At 45.7% G+C, this 19,037-nt stretch overlaps 1 protein-coding gene across 1 annotated transcript; it reads right to left on the reverse strand.

The window, feature by feature from the left end:
- Positions 1-423: 423 nt before the first annotated feature.
- On the reverse strand, positions 424-4,724 carry LOC123097760 (ethylene-overproduction protein 1). Its single transcript, XM_044519583.1, has 4 exons — positions 2,439-4,724; positions 1,803-2,094; positions 1,412-1,721; positions 424-1,085 (listed from the first exon to the last, which is right to left on the reverse strand). Exons 1-4 carry the CDS (start codon positions 4,496-4,498, stop codon positions 853-855), a joined length of 2,895 nt encoding a protein of 964 aa, XP_044375518.1. The 5' UTR covers positions 4,499-4,724; the 3' UTR covers positions 424-852.
- Positions 4,725-19,037: the final 14,313 nt, after the last annotated feature.

A 19,037-nucleotide genomic window follows, 5' to 3' on the forward strand; every position in this document is an offset into this window, starting at 1 on the left:
TCAAAAAAGAAAAGAAAAAGGGAGTAGTCTCTACCCAGCGGGCAGCGGCGACCTGTGATTGATTAGACTTACAGTGGAGCAAAAACAAGATTGACAAAGATGTTGAGAACAGAAGAAATGAAGCAAAAACAGATGATTGTCGTGGTTTTTATGAAGACGAAAACCGGGTGCCTGGCCTGGGTAGCAGGATAAGAAAAGCCAGAATTCTCTCTCTTTGGGAATGCAACAGCTCGGTGGACTGAGCTGGGTGGGGAGCACGCAAACGCAGTGGCCGGCGACAACCAACCAACCAAGCAATCGTATCGTATTGGCTGGGTCGTGGAAAAGCACAACTCTTTATGCACAGATCGTGCCTCCCAATAACACGCCACCAACAGGCAAGGCAAATATATAAATAAAACACATAAAAAATGGGAGGAAAAAGAAGGAGAAAGCATGAGCATGCCTTGCCGGCTGCTCTGATTGAAGGGCAGCCTGTTCTGTTGTGTTGTGTCGAAGCCCTCTTCCTCTCTTTTCATTCAGCTCTCATCAGACCAACCCAGTACCCTGGAGCCCCTTGTCTTGCTGATGTATACAGTACATACGAAAAATGATGCCATTTACACGCTTTGCTATTCTTACATTTTTGTTACACCAAGCTCTCTCATCAACCTCCTGTACGTTACACGCAGAGCTCGACCGACCTTCGCCTCGCCGTTGCATCGTATGCTTTGTCTATACCCATCGGTCCGACTCGTCCGTGCTCTCTTCTGCCCGCCTCGCTGTGCATTCTTCTCTCCTTGCTGCGGAAGGGAAGGGGCCAAAATCGTTTCATCATTCAGCTAGCTGATCATCGACGATGGTGGTCGCAGGCTAGCTCTCGGATTGCTCAGCCTTGGCGGAAGCCTTGTTGTAGAGCTCCAGGGTGTCTCCGTGCTCCGGGTGCATGCACAGCGCGGCCTCGCAGTCGCGCAGGGTGCTCGCGCTGTCGCCCATGGAGTCCTGGAAGGCCGCGCGGAGGTGGAGCAGCTGGAGGTCCGGCTTGAAAGCCAGCGCTTGCGTCAGCTCTCCGATCGCCTCCTCCTCCTTGTTCTCGTCCATCAGAACTGACGGATCACAACAAACATGTTATCAAGCCATTGAAAAATTCTTCAGACTTTAGCTCTGAATTCCTCACTATTGGAAAAATAGCTATCAAAAAATTTAACAATCCATTATCGTCTCCAGACAACATTAATGGAACCTTAAGATAGCTATGAATTCCGCGTATTGTTCTAAACTTAACAGAATGCAGGGCTTCAAAAAATTGCTTAGCATTTGGTGTTGAAAGTTGACACTGCTGTAAAGTTTGTGCACATTAGAATAGTGCAAAGCCATCAAGAAGATTCATAGTGCCAGCCATCATATGCTCAGTTCAGTTCAGTGGACTCACCAGCTGCTCTGTATCTGTAAGGGTAGGTCCTGGTTGGATCCAACAAGGTCGCCATATTGAGATCACTTTTCGCAGCGTCCCGCTCGGCATATTCCGACCGTTTTTCATACGCCGAAGCGCTGTTTTTGGCAATCTTTAGGAGCGATGTCATCTCATCAAATGCAGCCTTTTTCCTATTCTTCAAGAAATGGACCCGAGCCAGACCCTGGTGTGCCCGTGTATGCTTGATGCTCAGTGCTATGCTGTAGCACTCAGTTGCCTCATCCAGCAAATCACAGTCCACATATATGCTCCCCATATTGTTGTATGCCTGGAGGATGTCAGTGAGCTATTAGCACAAATGATGAACACTTGTCGTGGAAAGTGAGAAGCGGTGATGGATGGTTCTTACTTGCCCCTTCCGTAGGTTGTCAGATGCACAACTGTTAGCATGCTCTAGAAGCTGAACAACAGAAAGCGCAGATTCGACGTCAAGGCTAGAGTCCCCTAGAGCATAAGCCTTTAGGAAAAATGCTTCGAATGATCTTTGGAGACTGAGTGATTGCTCGGCCTTCTCAAGTGCTTCATCGCGATGCCCGGTGTCGTATAAGATCCATCCTTCGTATACAAGTCTCTCATGGTCATGAATCGAACTATTCCGTGCTAACCGCAAGCTACGCATAGCAGCCTTCTGACAATTTAGCCTACAATGCATATGAAAGACAAGAAATATGTTAGGCTTATGAACTTTAAAGACTACTCCAGTATACAACATCTATCACAGTTGTTTTCCAAACTATACTACCAAGATAGCATACTAGACAGTATAAGAAACTGTTGTCGTTTTTGTGAATTTGTTTCTGAGTAGACTAAAATTCCTGCTCTTACATGTAAGATAAATTAGGCTATATGAAGATCTAGTAGACAGCAACTTGATACAAGTAATTATGGAGGAATGGAAGGACTTGATGGGATGTTCTTGCTCAAATTAAGACAATGTAAACTTGTGGAGAAAATTAGCAATTCACAAGTTGGATGCACTGCTCACCTTAACAGGAGTAGCGACTGCCGGAACCGCAAGCTGCTGTTCCCGGGTTCCCTGGCGAGCATCTGCTGGACAACTGCCAGAGAGCCGATGTCGTCCACCCCTGACCACCGGTCGTAGAGCTGCAACCAACAATCCGCCATGTCCCGCTGCTGCACTTGCCCTCGGAGGAGCTCGATCAGCTGCTCCCCGTGCATTTTACCATGGAACATCATGTAGGTCGGATCCAGCGTCAAGATGGCCCTGACATCCCGCACGGCAGCCTCGAAGTCCCCAGCCACAAGGTAGAACCACGCCCGGAGCTCGAGGCAGTCGGTCGCCATCCTGAAGCTGAGCACCTTGTCGATCTCTTCCAGCGCACGCTCCATCTTGTCCTCCTCCAGCAAGGCGGCGGCACGGTACTTGTACGGGTAAGTCAGCGTCGGGTCGAGCTGCGTCGCCGTCCGGAGATCAGCCATCTTCTCCTTCCCCACGCAGTACACGGCGCGTTCTTGGTACATCCACCCGGCAGGATCGTAGTCCGTGACCACCCTGTTCATCAGCTTGTAGGCCATGTACTTGTGCCCGCACTTGAACTTGGCGCGCGCTACTCCGGCGAGCGAGTACACATGGCCTTCCGCGACGGCCTCCTCGAACCACTCCTGCGCGTCCTTGAACTCGCCGCGCTCCAGCATGACGCACCCGAGCTGGTGCAGTGCCAACTGTTTGTGCCATGGCAACTCTGCGCATTCCCATAGCCGCTCCAGGAGCATCACCGTGGTGTTGGACCTCATGTCCTCCTCCATGGCGACGTACGAGAGGAAGTAGTAGAGCGCGAAGGACGCGTTCCCGGCGGCGTCGAGGCGCTCCCTGCCCTCCGGGCTGCAGAGCAGACGCGCCACCTCGGGGTGGGACAGCGACTTGGGGAGCTCCCGCAGGAAGGCCTGGAGGCAGGTGGCGACGAGGAGATGGGCGGCCTCCTCGAGGCCGAGGTCGATGAGGGAGAGGGCTTCGTCCACGCCGCGCACCATGGAGGCGAGCTTGTTGTCGCAGGCGACCTTGAGGCCATCGCAGCAGAACTTGTTGGCGAAGGCGAGGAGCTCGAGCATGGTGTCCGGAGGGAAGTCGTCGAGGCGGCCGTGTCGGCTGTAGGCGGCGACGGCGCGCATGCCACGCGCCGAGATGCCGTCGCGGCTGAAGTCAATGTGGTCGCGGCGCGCCTCGGCGAACCCGCCGTAGAGGAGCGTGTTGAGCGGCTTCGCTAGCGCGGCGATGCAGGAACGCTCGCACGCCACCTCCTCCTGGCCGATGACGAACCACAAGTCATTGGTCTCATCTTCTTCTTCTTCCTCGCTCTCATCGAAGGCGATCGATGCGTTGCGCCTCAAAATTGTGTCGCGCCTCAAGCGCGGAGGGCGAGGAGGAGGAGGTGGAGTGCGGCGGCAGGGGCAGACGGGATCCACGCCGGAGGACTCCGTGGCGAAGACCGCGGAGCGGGGGCACTCGAGGAGCGGGGTCGTTGGGCCGCAGGGATCGAGAGGCGGCGGCATCGGGTCGAACTCGTCCTCCCGGCGCTCGTGCCGGAGCCAGGCGGCGAGCACGACGCGGCGGTGCGAGTCGGTGGCGTGGACGCGCGCGGCACGGAGCGCGCGGCGCAGCAGCCGGGGGTCCCCGAGCGCGTGGAACAGCGCGTGCTGCTCCAGGTACACATCGCAGAGGTCGTCGCCTTTCGTCTCGGCCGACGACATCCGCCGGAACGACGCCGCGAGCGCCGAGACATGGTCAACGGGGCGAAGGCACGCGTCAAGCGCCGGCTCGAGCGCGGCGGCCGCCGGGAGGCCGCAGGGGAGGGTCGACTCGGAAGAGAAGGCCCCCGAAGTGGCGGGCGCGTGCGGGTAGCAGAGCGACGCGGACATCAGGGAGACGCTGCGCGGCGGCGGCAGCGGGAGCAGCTTGGCCCCGCCCCCTCCATCCCCGGAGCCGCCAGACGTGGAGGCCGCGGAGTTGAAGGGGTAGATTTGCGCGGCCTTGCACCCCTCGATCAGCTTGAGGCTCCGTATGGTGGTCAAGAAGTTGTTGGTCATAATGCCGCGCCTCGCTCCTCCTGCGGCTGCCGGGTTATTAGACGGCGGCGATCATGTCAGAATGGGGGTGGGGGGATTTTCGGCGGAACGGCCGGAGCGCGCCTCGCCTCCGCCCTTCCGCGCGGCCGCGCCTTCCCGCCGTGCGCTCGCGGTTGGTTGGTTAATGCCGCTGGTTTGGGAGGGCGGCGGGGGAGGGAGGATCGATCGGGTCGGGTCGGGCGCGGAGAAGGGGAGGGCCGGGGATGAAGCGGAGGGGCGCGCAAGTCGGGTGGGTCTCCCGCTGTCACCACCGTCCGCTGCGCTGCACGAACAAAACACAATTGGACCTTCGCGTTTAATTTTTCTCCGACCCATGCTTTGCTTGAAATGTTCGACTACTATTCTTCTTCACAAACAGTGGACCATTTGTTATTAATGCACAGCTTGTGATTATTGTGCTGTGTTAGTGTTCTTTTGTTAGGGCTGTTGACTGGTGTGATTTTTTGGTTGCATTGCTTCCTTTCGAAAGACAGTTGGTGATTTTTTTGAAAGGCAAAAATGTATATTAAAGTTGACCAGGCCTTACAAGGCCTTTAAAAAAAACCCGAAATTACACACCCTTCCTTGATGAATTAACGTTCGTGCTCTACCTGCACTCACCGACAACTTGTCGTGAGCGAAGTTCGGTGCCACCTCTCAACCTCCGAAACACCATCGCAACTGGGAACTTATTGTCGATATAGCAGCCTGAAATTTGCCAATCAGAGCCAAAAAAAATGTTGACAACAATGCTCTGGAAACATGTAACCACCGCGAAGAAGAAGGCGGTGAAGAGGGATGGAAGACAACCCCGAATCTGATCAGATAGATTGGGGGGAGACATAACCTCATAAGGCTCCCCTGACAACACCAATGTTGTCGAATGTCATCGGTCAAAGAATGAGTCGAGGATTGTGTCCTCTCAACTAGGAAATTGTTTGACCCCCAAATGCAAGGGTTTGTAGAAAGCAACAATTTCTTTCAAAGTGGGTGACCTTAAAGTTTATTGTACCAGTGAGTTTACTAAGCGGCCAATGAGCACACAAATACAAAACTGCATTGCCTCCAACAAAACTAGGAAGATTGCCAGACTTATTAGCCTTACTGGTGTTGGGGCTGGACAACAACAATGCGTTGCACAAATTCACCAACACGACAAATATGCACACTACACAGTCCCCTCCACTTGTGATGAACTTTAAGTTCAACCAACAAGTAAGCAACGGAATAAAACAAGCAACATGTACATGTGGCACAAGATTTAACGCGGAAAAACCTCCTCAACCCGAGGAGTAAAAAACCACGGTTGTGGACCGACCGGTCCACATAACTTCACTATGAGAATGATGAGTACAAAGTCTTCTCTAGAACCTCTAGAGAGATTTACACACACCCTCCACGTTGCCAACCGGCAACATCAACGACAACCACAAGAGGCAAGATTTCAGCAAAGCAGAGTTTACACAGTTTCTGTCCCATTTAGTGTTTTGCAAACTTCTCTTAAACCGCTAAATCAAACAACACCAAATATGGCAGACAAGTATACACACGAGTTACTGAGATCGCCTCAAAATTTCAGCTCAATCGGACACTGTTTGCCTATCCAAACTATTCGTCTCCCAAAACTACTCTGTTATGAAACTGCATCAATCCGAGGTGACAAAACCACTCCCAAATCTGATGCTCCACTGACCCAATCCTCAAACCAGTTAAACAGATCAAAGTACGGAACGAGCTCACAAAGTTTGGTGCCAATCCAAACACGTTTGAGCCTCCAATCACCAGCTTGAACACTGTCTAGTTAGATGCAGCAAATCTGGACAGAACGTCCACTTCTTCTTCTTCTTCCTCTCTTCTCTTAGTTTGTATTCCTCTCTTGTGTGTTCTCTCACTCTCACAATGGAAGCCATGCACCAGCAGGGGTGGAGTGGCTAGGGTTTTCTCCTTGCCTCCCTACATTAGGAAGCACTCACAACCATTGGATGCAACGAAGATCAACGGCTCGCGCATGTTGGACTTTTGGGCTGATGTTGGGCTGGCAACACACCTTCATGTGGATGGACTTAGCCTAACAACTGATTGTAAGGATAAAACGCAAGTGTGTATGAAATATTGATTGCAAATAAAAAGTAAAACACAAAGAATTATCAAGAGCGTTTGATCGAGGTTGGAAGAACTAGGAATCAATAGGTTAACTGGTGGTTTCTCTCCAAAAGATAGCATGGTTTGGTGAACAAGCTATAGTTGTGCATCGATTAAATTGTAGTTTTTATGACTATGACTATCCATGGCATAAGTACGTATGAGCATCACATCCAAACATCTAGAGACCGTTGTGCAGTTGCATCTATAGCTAATACTCCACTCAAGACCGCTACTCACATGCATCCTAAAATATTAAGTAACAAAATAGAGTATTGCAATAAGCATGATGACATGAAGTAGATGATATACTGTATTCACCCTACGTTCAAAGGACAAGTATGCAATCACCTTTCTATCCATAGTGGCAACAACACAATACATGCATTTTTCATATTCTATCATGGCGGTAGATTACTTGTAGATTGAACCCAACTATCAAACCTAAAACTTGACAAAATAAAAGACAAGTAGATCGGAGAGCATATATGAATAAGAATTATGCATCAAGCAAACCAAATTGATCTCAAGTGAATTCATGGATAAATCTGATCATATAAAGTGATAATTCATCACATCGCAATAAACACAACACCAGATTATGGATCAAACCATGTAGGCTAACTCATGTGATCTTTGTATTGAGAAACATGGCAGAGAAACCAACTAGCTATCACTATGGATAAATAGTCCAAAGGAAACTACTCACGACCGAACATAGTGGCCTTCAAATTGATGGAGATGGCCACCATGAAGAATTCCCCCTCGGACAAAGATCCGGAAAAGGACTTTAGATTGGATCATCACGGAACAGAGAGGTGGGGCAACAGAAAATAGGGTTGAAATTCTCGGGCGTATTCAGGTATATATAAAGGCGTAGGCACCAAGAGGCGGTGGAAAGGAGCACCAAGGTCCCCATGCGGCCCCACCACGCACCCTCTAGCCACCTGTAGGGGCACGTGGGAGCTGTGGGCCACCCCCTGACCTATGCCGGTGGGCCACTGGAAGCTTCCCAGTGCAAAACTTCTCCTATTTTTTTTTTGGATTTTTCTAAACCCGATAAAATTGATTTCCCCAAAAATCTAAAAACACACAAAAAAAACAACAACTATCACTAGGGATTGTAAACCCTAAACCCTGGCTAGTCCAAAAAATGGTGTCAAAATTGTGCTAAATGATATAAACATGGCATGACAATAAAAAAGTTATAGATACGTTGGATATGTATCAATGACTAGGTGCGCCCTTGGCACAAAGACCAACTAGCCAGGAAGTTAAGTAAGTTATGGGTAGCACGTCTAATAAAATTTTATTTGATGAATTATCATTAAATTATCCCCACATAAGGGAACACCAAGAAGCAACGAATGGGGTAACAAAGAGGAATAACTACCCCTGTGATCATGACAAGTGATTGTTCGTACTAGCCGCACTTAGACACGACATCGGTGCCAGACAGGTCTAGCGTGAACGTTGGTTTAGGTGGCGAGGGAGAGTAACGTGGAACAACAAAAGCAATAAATGTTAGCGTCTTTCTGTTGAGGCGCCCCCCTTTGCATTGAGTATGCTAGACAAGATGGTTTGGTAGCACGAGACATGTTGCATGCTGATACATCCATTTTGCATCATGTTTTCCTACTGATAATTATGATGTTTTTATGCTTAATAATGCTTTTTGGAGTAATTCTAATGCCTTTTCTCTCATAATATGCAAGCTACACACAAAGAGGGAGAATTCCGGCAGCTGGAAATCTGGACCTGGAAAAGCTACGTCAGGCTACCTATTCTGCACAACTCCAAACAAGTTGAAACTTCAGGGAGAATTTTTATGGAATATATGATGAATATTGGAGCAAATAAGTACCAGAGGAGTCCCACCAGGTGGGCACAACCCACTTGAGCGTGCCAGGGAGCCCAGGCGCGCCCTGGTGGGTTGTGCTCACCTAGGCCCACCTCCGGTGCCCATCTTCTGATATATAAGTCATTTTGACCTAGAAAAATAAGGGAAGGACTTTCGGGACAGAGCGCCGCCGTCTCGAGGCGGAACTTGGGCAGGAGCATTTTTGCCCTTCGGCGGAGCGATTCCGCCGGGGGAACTTACCTTCCGGAGGGGGAAATCATCATCATCATCATCATCACCAACAACTCTCCCATCTTGGGGAGGGCAATCTCCATCAACATCTTCAACATCACCATCTCTTCTCAAACCCTAGTTCATCTCTTGTGTTCAATCTTGTTACCGGAACTATAGATTGGTGCTTGTGGGTGACTAGTAGTGTTTGATTACATCTTGTAGTTGATTACTATATGGTTTATTTGGTGGAAGATTATATGTTCAGATCCAATATGCTATTTAATACCCCTCTGATCTTGAGCATGATTATCATTTGTGAGTAGTTACTTTTGTTCTTGAGGTCACGGGAGAAATCATGTTGCAAGTAATCATGTGAACTTGATATGTGTTCGATATTTTGATAGTATGTATGTTGTGATTCCCTTAGTGGTGTCATGTGGACATCGACTACATGAAACTTCACCATATTTGGGCCTAAGGGAATGCATTGTGGAGTAGTAAGTAGATGGTGGTTGCGAGAGTGACAGAAGCTTAAACCCCAGTTTATGCGCTATTCCGTAAGGGACCGATTGGATCCAAAAGTTTAATGCTATGGTTAGAATTTATTCTTAATACTTTTCTCATAGTTGCGGATGCTTGCGAGAGGGTTAATCATAAGTAGGAGGCTTGTTCAAGTAAAACAGCACCTAAGCACCGGTCCACCCACATATCAAATTATCAAAGTAGCGAACACAAATTGAATCAACATGGTGAAAGTGACTAGATGAAATTCCCGTGTACCCTCAAGAACGCTTTGCTTATCATAAGAGACCATTTGGCCTGTCCTTTACCTCAAAAGGATTGGGCTACCTTTCTGCACTTTTGTTACTACTATCATTACTTGCTCGTTACAAATTATCTTGCTATCAAACTACTCTGTTACTTACAATTTCAACACTTGCAGACATTACCTTGCTGAAAACCACTTGTCATTTCCTTCTGCTCCTCGTTGGGTTCGACACTCTTACTTATCCAAAAGAGCTACAATTGATCCCCTATACTTGTGGGTCATCAAGGCTATTTTCTGGCGCCGTTGCCGGGGAGTGAAGCGCCTTTGGTAAGTGGAATTTGGTAAGGAAACATTTATATAGTGTGCTGAAATTTATTGTCACTTGTTACTATGGAAAACAATCATTTGAGGGGTTTGTTCGGGGTATCTTCACCTCGACCGGAACCACAATTAGCTACCCCTCAACCTACTGCACCTACTAAAAATATTGAATATGAAATTCCTTAGGGTATGATAGAACTACTGCTAGCTAATCCTTATGTAGGAGATGGAACCGAACATCCTGATATGCACTTGATATATGTAGAACAAATTTGTGGATTGTTTAAGGTTGCAGGTTTACCCGGAGATGAAGTTATGAAAAAGGTCCCTTTATCTTTGAAGGGAAAAGCATTGGCATGGTACAGGCTATGCGATGATATTGGATCCTGGAATTGGAATCGATTGAAATTGGAGTTTCACCAATAATTTTATTATATGCATCTAGTTCATCATGATCGGAATTATATATATATTTTTTGGCCTCGTGAAGGGGAAAGTATCGCTCTAGCTTGGGGGAGGCCTAAGTCAATGTTATATTCATGCCCCAACCATGAGCTCTCAAGAGAAATTATTATCCAGAACTTTTATGCTCGGCTTTCTCGTGATGATCAATCCATGCTTGATACTTCTTGTACTGGTTCTTTTATGAAGAAGACTATTGAATTCCGGTGGGATCTTTTGGAAAGAATTAAACGCAACTCTGAAGATTGGGAACTCGATGAAGGTAAAGAGTCAGGTATTAAGCTTAAGTATGATTGTGTTAAATCTTTTATGAATACCGAAGCTTTTCAAAAGTTTAGCACTAAATATGGACTTGACTCTGAGATAGTAGCCTCCTTTTGTGAATCATTTGCTACTCATGTTGATCTCCCTAAGGAGAAGTGGTTCAAATATCACCCACCTATTAAAGAAGAAATTAAAGAACCGGTACCAATTAAAGAGGAACCCATAATTTATAATGTTGATCCAGTTGTTCCTACTGCTTATATTGAGAAACCACCTTTCCCTATTAGGATAAAGGAACATGCTAAAGTTTCAACTGTGGTTAACAAAAGTTATATTAGAACACCTAAACCTGATGAACAAATTAAAGTAGAACCTAGTGTTGCTATGATTAAGGATCTCCTGGAAGAAAACGTAGATGGGCATGTTATTTACTTATGTGAAGAAGCTGCTAGAATTGCCAAACCTGATTAAAAGGATAATCATAGACCTGTTGTTGGCATGCCTGTTGTCTCAGTTAAAATAGGAGATCACTGTTATCATGGTCTGTGTGACATAGGTTCTAGTGTGAGTGCTATTCCTTATTCCTTATATCAATAAATTATGAATGACATAGCACCCGCAGAGATAGAAGACATAGAAGTTACTATTAAACTTGCTAATAGAGACACTATATCATCGATTGGGATTGTTAGAGATGTTGAAGTCTTGTGTGGGAAAATAAAATACCCTACTAATTTACTAGTTCTTGGTTCCCCACAAGATGACTTTTGTCCCATTATCTTTGGTAAACCTTTCTTGAACACCGTTACTGCTAAGATAGATTGTGAGAAACAAACTGTCGGTGTTAGCTTTGGTGATGAGTCTCATGAGTTTATTTTTTCCAAATTTAGTAGAAAGATTCATGAAAAATAATTGCCTAGTAAGGATGAAATAATTGGTCTTGCTTCTATTGTTGTGCCTCCTACTGATCCTTTAGAACAATATTTGCTAGGCCATGAAAATGATTTACATATGCATGAGAGAAATGAAATAGATAAGATTTTCTTTGAACAACGTCCTCTGCTTAAACACAATTTACCTATTAAAACTCTAGGAGGTCCTCCTCCACCTAAAGGTGATCCTGTGTTTGAATTAAAACAATTGTCAAACACTTTGAAATATGCTTATCTTGATGAAAATAAGATATATCCTATTATTATTAGTGCTAACCTTTCAGAACATGAAGAAGAAAGATTATTGAAAGTTCTAAGGAAGCACCGAGTTGCTATTGGGTATACTCTTGATGATTTAAAGGGCATTAGTCCCACTCTATGTCAGCACAAGATTAATATGGAACCTGATGCTAAACCCGTTGTTGATCACCAACGTCGGTTAAATCCGAAAATGAAGGAAGTGGTAAGAACGGAGATATTAAAACTTCTGTAAGCAGGTATAATCTATGCTATAGTTGATAGTAGATGGGTAAGTCTTGTTCATTGTGTCCCTAAAAAGGGAGGTATTACTGTTGTTCCTAATGATAAGAATGAACTTATTCCACAAAGAATTGTTACAGGCTATAGAATGGTAATTGATTTCAGAAAATTAAATAAAGCAACTATAAAAGATCATTACCCTCTGCCTTTTATTGATCAAATGTTAGAATATCTAAGCGCACACACTTTTGCTTCCTTGATGGATATTCTAGTTTTTCACACATACCTGTTTCTCAACCTGATCAAGAAAACACCACTTTCACTTGTCCCTTTGGAACTTATGCTTATAGACGTATGCCTTTCGGTTTATGCAATGCACCTGCTACCTTTTAAAGATGTATGACTGCTATATTCTCTGACTTTTTTGAAAAGATTGTAGAGGTTTTCATGGATGACTTCTCTATTTATGGGAAGTCTTTTGATGATTGTTTAAGCAACCTTGATCGAGTTTTGCAGAGATGTGAACAAATAAATCTTGTCTTGAATTGGGAGAAGTGCCACTTTATGGTTAATGAAGGTATCGTCTTGGGTCATAAAATGTCTGAAAGAGGTATTGAAGTGGACAAAGCTAAGTTGGTGCAATTGAGAAAATGCCATGTCCTAAAGATATCAAAGGTATTCGTAGCTTCCTAGTCATGCTGGTTTCTATAGGAGATTTATCAAAGACTTTTCTAAAATTTCTAGGCCTCTTACAAACCTTTTGCAAAAGGATGTTCCTTTTGTTTTGATGATGATTGTTTAGAAGCCTTTGAAACACCCAAGAAAGCCTAAATTTCTGCACCTATTGTTCAACCACCTGATTGGAACTTGCCTTTTGAAATTATGTGGATGCTAGTGATTATGTTGTTGGTGTTGTTCTAGGACAAAGAGCTGATAAGAAACTGAATGTATTTCATTATGCTAGTAAAACTCTAGACAGTGCACAACGGAATTATGCAACTACTGAAAAAGAATTCGTGTTTGCTTGTGATAAATTAAGATCTTACATTGTTGACTCTAAAGTCATCGTTCACACCGACCATGCTGCTATTAAATATCTCAATCCCAAAATTAATAATCAATAACCCATCAAGTTAATTAAGAGTGATGAGATCATCATAATAATCCAAGCACCAGATACTCAAGATGTCAATAACCGGGGACACGGCTAACCATGATTAGTTTGTACACTCTGCAGAGGTTTGCGCACTTTTTCCCACAAGACTCGATCTCCTCTGTTAGATTTCTCGCACTACATGGTGTTTGAGAAACGGATGACCGAGACACAGTCTTTCAGAAGCGTTAGCTCGTTACGATGGGTAGACCGTACCACCTACATCCCCTACATCTGCTAGTCTACCACTGTAAGAGGTCACACAACATACTCAACTATGCCAGAGCCCATAATGGCTTGTGACTGCACACGTAAGTTTCTAGCATGAATAATCTTATGATCCCTTTGAGCCTGGGTGGCGAACCATAGGATGATCACACGGGTTCCCCGGGATCTCCTTGGACAACACTGGATTCCCCAGGTGCCCACAAACAATCCACACAGATGTGTATTAAAGTAGCCACCTTAAATAAACCCTTAGTTCATAATAATTTCTCACATCTGTCATGAATCACTCAACCAAACCACGTCTACAAGCATAGCATAGCAGTGTAAGCATACCATAGAAGTAACTCCCAGGGTTTGAAATAAAGGGCAATAGGTACTACCTCATCATCTACTTCCCAATACCCACATGTTATCAAACCTACTCATGCAATGTTTGAGGGTTGAAACTAATGCATAAAAACTGGGTAATAAATGGATATGATCAAAGTGTTACTTGCCTTGCGGACGATCTGAAAACCCTAGAGACTCGTAGTAGCACGCTTCGCACTCCGGAAATTCTAACGCAAACAAACAATAGCATACATAAGCAATCAAGCATAGATGCAAGGGTAAAACTCAGATAAAAAGATCCAAACTGAAGGTTCAACCGAAGTGCTTCGATTTGCAAAAAGAATCAATAAATCGGAGCTACGAAACTCAAACTGCGATCAAAAGAAGTTCGAATTAAAATCTGCTTGCCACCAAATTTTAATTTGTCAAAACCATGTTCAAGTTGATTAACTGCAAAGAGGGGTTCGAGACGGAGATTTTGGCGTTGGTTCCACTGGATTTGGATAAACGAGCAAAAAGTTGCGAGCGCTTGAAGATCAGGGGCTAATCTGGGATAAAAATAATCGCGGATAGGTCCTTGGCCGAAAAAAAAGACTAACGAACGAACGTTTGTTATCGGAGACAAACGAACGAACGCGTTCGCGAACAGAGGCATTCGAGTGAACGTCCGCTAAAAAGCGAAACAAAAAAAAACGATCTAACCGATCCAAACGAAAACCAGAAAAAAAAACCGGGCGACGGCGGAGGTTTTTACCGGTTCATCGAAAAAGACCGGCGGCGGTGAGATCCAGCGAGGCGGGGGCTCCGGCGTGGCAACGGTGGGGCGGGGCAGCGTCGCAGCGGCGGGGCGACTGCTGCTTGGACGGCGGCGGCTGGTGGCTTGGGGAGGAGAGGGGGCCGGGGCGGGGCCTTATAAAGAGGGGGGCGAGGCGGCGGCGGGGTGGCTTGGGCGAGGGGGAACCGGCCTCGGGAGGCGTGCCCGAGCCGGACACAGCTGGCGGCGGCGGGGTGGTTCCCGCGCGGGGGAGGACAGCGGCGGCCTGCTGGGCTGGGTGCGGCCGAGTTCGGTCGGCCCGAAGAGATTTTTTTAGATAAATTCCGCCAAAGAAAAATCCTAATAAAATATAAAAAAATTATAAAAATGCCAAAAACAATTTGCTCCGTCTAAATAAAATATTTAGAACAAAGTGAACATTTTTCTGGCCTAAGATGCAATTTTAAAAAATGCATATTTTTCAAATTCAAATAAAATCTCGAATAAAATCCAAATAAAATATTTATTTGATTTTAAAATTTTCTCCTCCAATATTCCTCTTTTTTTGGAGAAGTCATATTATCTCCTCTCATTTATTTTTAATATTGGAATTAATTGGAGAGAAAAATATTAAACCCAAATTGATCCTCTTTTCAAATATGAGAAAATTAAAATATGAAAATAAACGAAATCACCAACTCTCTCCTTGGGTCCTTGAGTTGCCCAAGATTTCTTGGATCACAACCAAAATGCAAATAAAATATGATATGCATATGACGACCTATGTATAACATCCAAATTGAAAATTGGGATGTTACAAACCTACCCCCCTTAAGATGAATCTCGCCCTCGAGATTTGGGTTGGCTGGAAAATAGATGTGGGTGGTCTTTCCATAGATCTTCCTCTCGTTCCCAGGTGGATTCATCCTTGGTATGGTGGCTCCACTGAACTTTACAAAACTTGATAACCTTGTAGCGCGTAACTCGGCTGGCAAACTCGAGAATCTTGACGGGTTTCTCCTCGTATGTCAGATCACTATCCAACTGAATTGCTTCCAGGGGAACTGTATCTCTCAGAGGAATATCGGCCATCTCAGCATGACACTTCTTCAACTGGGAAACGTGAAACACATCATGAACTCCTGACAGTCCTTCGGGTAACTCCAACTTGTAGGCCACTTCTCCCATGTGCTCCAAAACTCGGTATGGTCCTACAAATCTCGGGGCCAACTTTCCCTTAACTCCAAATCGTTTAACTCCTCACAGAGGTGACACACGAAGATATGCCCTGTCTCCAATTTCGTAGACTACCTCCTCGCGTTTTGTATCCGCATAACTCTTCTGCCTGGACTGAGCTACCTTCAGTCTGTCTCGAATCAACTTGACCTTCTCTTCGGACTCCTTAATTAAATCTGGTCCAAACAACTGACGGTCTCCAACTTCATCCCACATCAACGGTGTCCTGCACCTTCTCCCATACAAAGCTTCGAAAGGTGCCATCTTCAAACTAGCTTGATAACTGTTGTTGTACGAGAACTCTGCGTAAGGTAAATTATCATCCCAACTAGATCCATAATCTAATGCACAGGCTCTCAACATGTCCTCCAGAATCTGATTGACTCTCTCGGTCTGTCCATCTGTCTGCGGATGAAAGGCTATACTGAACTCTAGCCTGGTACCCAAAGTCTGGTGCAACTGATTCCAAAACTTTGAGGTAAACTGTGTTCCTCTATCTGATGCGATGGTCCTCGGAACTCCATGCAGACATACGATCCTGGTCATATATATCTTGGCCAACTTCGCGCTCGTATAGGTGGTTTTCACTGGGATAAAGTGAGCCACTTTGGTCAAACGATCCACCACTACCCAGATAGAATCATATCCTGATCGGGTCCTGGGTAATCCTGTGATAAAATCCATGCCAAACTTCTCCCACTTCCATTCGGGTATCGGCATAGGTTGCAGTAATCCTGCTGGCTTCTGATGTTCTGCCTTCACTCTCTGACACACATCACACACGGCTACATACTCGGCAATATCCTTCTTCATACCAGTCCACCAGAAATGCTCCTTCAAATCCAGATACATCTTGGTGTTTCCGGGGTGAATCGAGTAGGGTGGGTCATGAGCCTCCTGAAGTATTAACTTCGTGATCTCCGCATTATTAGGCACATAAACACGATCCTCAAACCATAAAGTTTCATGATCATCCTCACGAAAACCTTTGGCTTTCCCTTTGCTCATCTTCTCCTTTATCTCGGCAATCTCCTTATCATCCTTCTGAGCTTCTCGAATCTTTCCCAATAATGTAGACTGAACTTCCATTGCTGCAACAAAACCTCTTGGAACTATCTCCAAACGGAGTTCCTTGAGATCGTCAACTAACTCCTGCGGTAATCCTCCGCTTACGAGGGTATTGACATAAATCTTCCGGCTCAAAGCGTCTGCTACGACATTGGCCTTTCCTGGATGATAATGCATCTTCATATCATAATCCTTTATAAGCTCCAACCATCTCCTTTGCCTGAGATTCAGCTCCTTCTGAGTAAAAATGTACTTAAAACTCTTGTGATCCGTGTACACATCGCAGCGGTTTCCAATAAGAAAATGTCTCCAGGTCTTAAGCGCATGCACTACGGCTGCTAACTCCAAATCATGCGTGGCATAATTCAACTCGTGCGGTCGAAGCTGACGTGAGGCATATGAAACAACTCTTCCGTCCTGCATAAGTACACCTCCAAGTCCTTGGCGAGAAGTGTCGCAATACACTTGGAAATCCTTGCGTATATCCGGAAGAATTAACACTAGGGTTGTAACCAAACATTTCTTCAACTCCTGGAAACTAGCCTCACATTCATCCGTCCATTTAAACTTAGTGTCCTTCTTCAGCAACTCCGTCATAGGCTTCGCAATCTTGGAAATATTCTTAATGAATCTCCCATAATATCCCGCAAGTCCAAGAAAACTGCGGATCTCTCCTACTGAGGTGGGTGACAACCAATCAGTGACTGACTGAACCTTGGTAGGGTCTACTGCTATACCCTCTCCTGATATAACATGTCCAAGGAATCCAAGTTCCTTCAACCAAAACTCACATTTGCTGAACTTGGCATATAGTTGATGTTCCCTGAGCTTCTCGAGAACTAAACACAAATGCTCCTTGTGCTCCTCTTCATTCTTCGAGTATACCAAAATATCATCAATGAACACCACAACAAACTTATCAAAGAACTCCATGAACACCTTATTCATCATACTCATGAAATAGGCGGGGGCATTAGTCAATCCAAATGACATGACTATGTACTCATATAGCCCGTACCTTGTGGTGAAAGCTGTCTTAGGTATATCCTGTTCTCGGATCTTCAGCTGGTGGTATCCTGATCGCAGATCGATCTTGGAAAATACTTTAGCTCCTTGCAGCTGGTCAAACAGATCGTTGATCATCGGTAGTGGGTACCTTGTTCTTGATCGTTACTTCATTCAATGCACGATAATCAACAACCATTCTCAAAGATCCATCCTTCTTCTCAACCAAGAGCACTGGGGCTCCCCATGGTGACGAACTTCATCGAATGTAGCCTTTCTCCAATAACTCCTTAATCTGCTTCTTAATTTCCTCCAGATCATTTGCGAGCATCCGGTAGGGTCTCTTTGATATTGATCCGGTGCCTGGTAACAGCTCTATCAAAAACTCTATGTCTCGATCCGGCGGCATGCCTGGTAGTTCCTCTGGAAATACATCCGGGTAATCCTTCACTACAGGCACTTCCTCCTGAACAACTCCTGAGAGGGAATTCACTTGGGTCCTTTTCGGCGCATGCAGAGATACATACTTAATCCTTTTTCCCTCAGGGGTGGTGAGAAGTATCGACTTACTAGCACGGTCAATGTTCCCTCCATACTTCGATAGCCAATCCATGCCTAGTATTATGTCCAATCCTTGTGACTCCAAAATTATTAGGTCTGAGGGGAAAACATGGCTACCAATGGTTAAGGGTAACCGATCACGCCATCGGCTGGCCATATACTCAGGTCCTGGCGAGCTTACTAACATGGGTGACCTAAGGGCTAGGGCTGGCAATTTAAACTTATCCATAAATCCCCTTGATATGTATGAATGCGATGCACCAGTATCAAAAAGAACAAGAGCGGTAAACGACTTAACCAAAAACTTACCAATCACTGCGTCACGCTGATCTTTAACCTCCTCCACGTTGATGTGGTTCACCTGACCTCTTGTGAAGGGATTGGGCTTCTTCCCAGAGCTTCCATTGCCATTGCCATTTTTCAACTCAGAACAATCGTTGGCGTAGTGCCCAGTCTTCGCGCACTTGTAACAGGTGGCATGACTCAGATCCTTCTTAGTGGGTGTTGCTGGGTTGGAACGGTTCTGGTTGCTGCTTGCTCCATTCCCATTTCCATTCTTGGGGCCACTGTGGTTATGTGAACTTCCTCCATTGTGAGTGTGGCCTCCATGATTATGGGTGTATCCTCCCGAGTTCGGGGTAAAGCGAGGATTCTGCTGAGCTTCAGAATTATACTTCCCTTGTCCATACTTCCTTTTGCGGCTCTCTATCTGCTGCTGCTTCCCTTCAATCATAAGAGCCCT

This window comes from Triticum aestivum, chromosome 4D (genome assembly GCF_018294505.1).
Source record: "Triticum aestivum cultivar Chinese Spring chromosome 4D, IWGSC CS RefSeq v2.1, whole genome shotgun sequence".
Taxonomy (NCBI): Eukaryota; Viridiplantae; Streptophyta; class Magnoliopsida; order Poales; family Poaceae; genus Triticum; species Triticum aestivum.

Coding starts and splice junctions, on each gene's coding strand:
- LOC123097760 (XM_044519583.1), bottom strand. CDS start 4,498: ATGACCAACAACTTCTTGACCACCATACGGAGCCTCAAGCTGATCGAG. Junction 2,095..2,438: donor CAGTCGCTACTCCTGTTAAG/GTGAGCAGTGCA, acceptor TATGCATTGTAG/GCTAAATTGTCAGAAGGCTG. Junction 1,722..1,802: donor ACAACCTACGGAAGGGGCAA/GTAAGAACCATC, acceptor GACATCCTCCAG/GCATACAACAATATGGGGAG.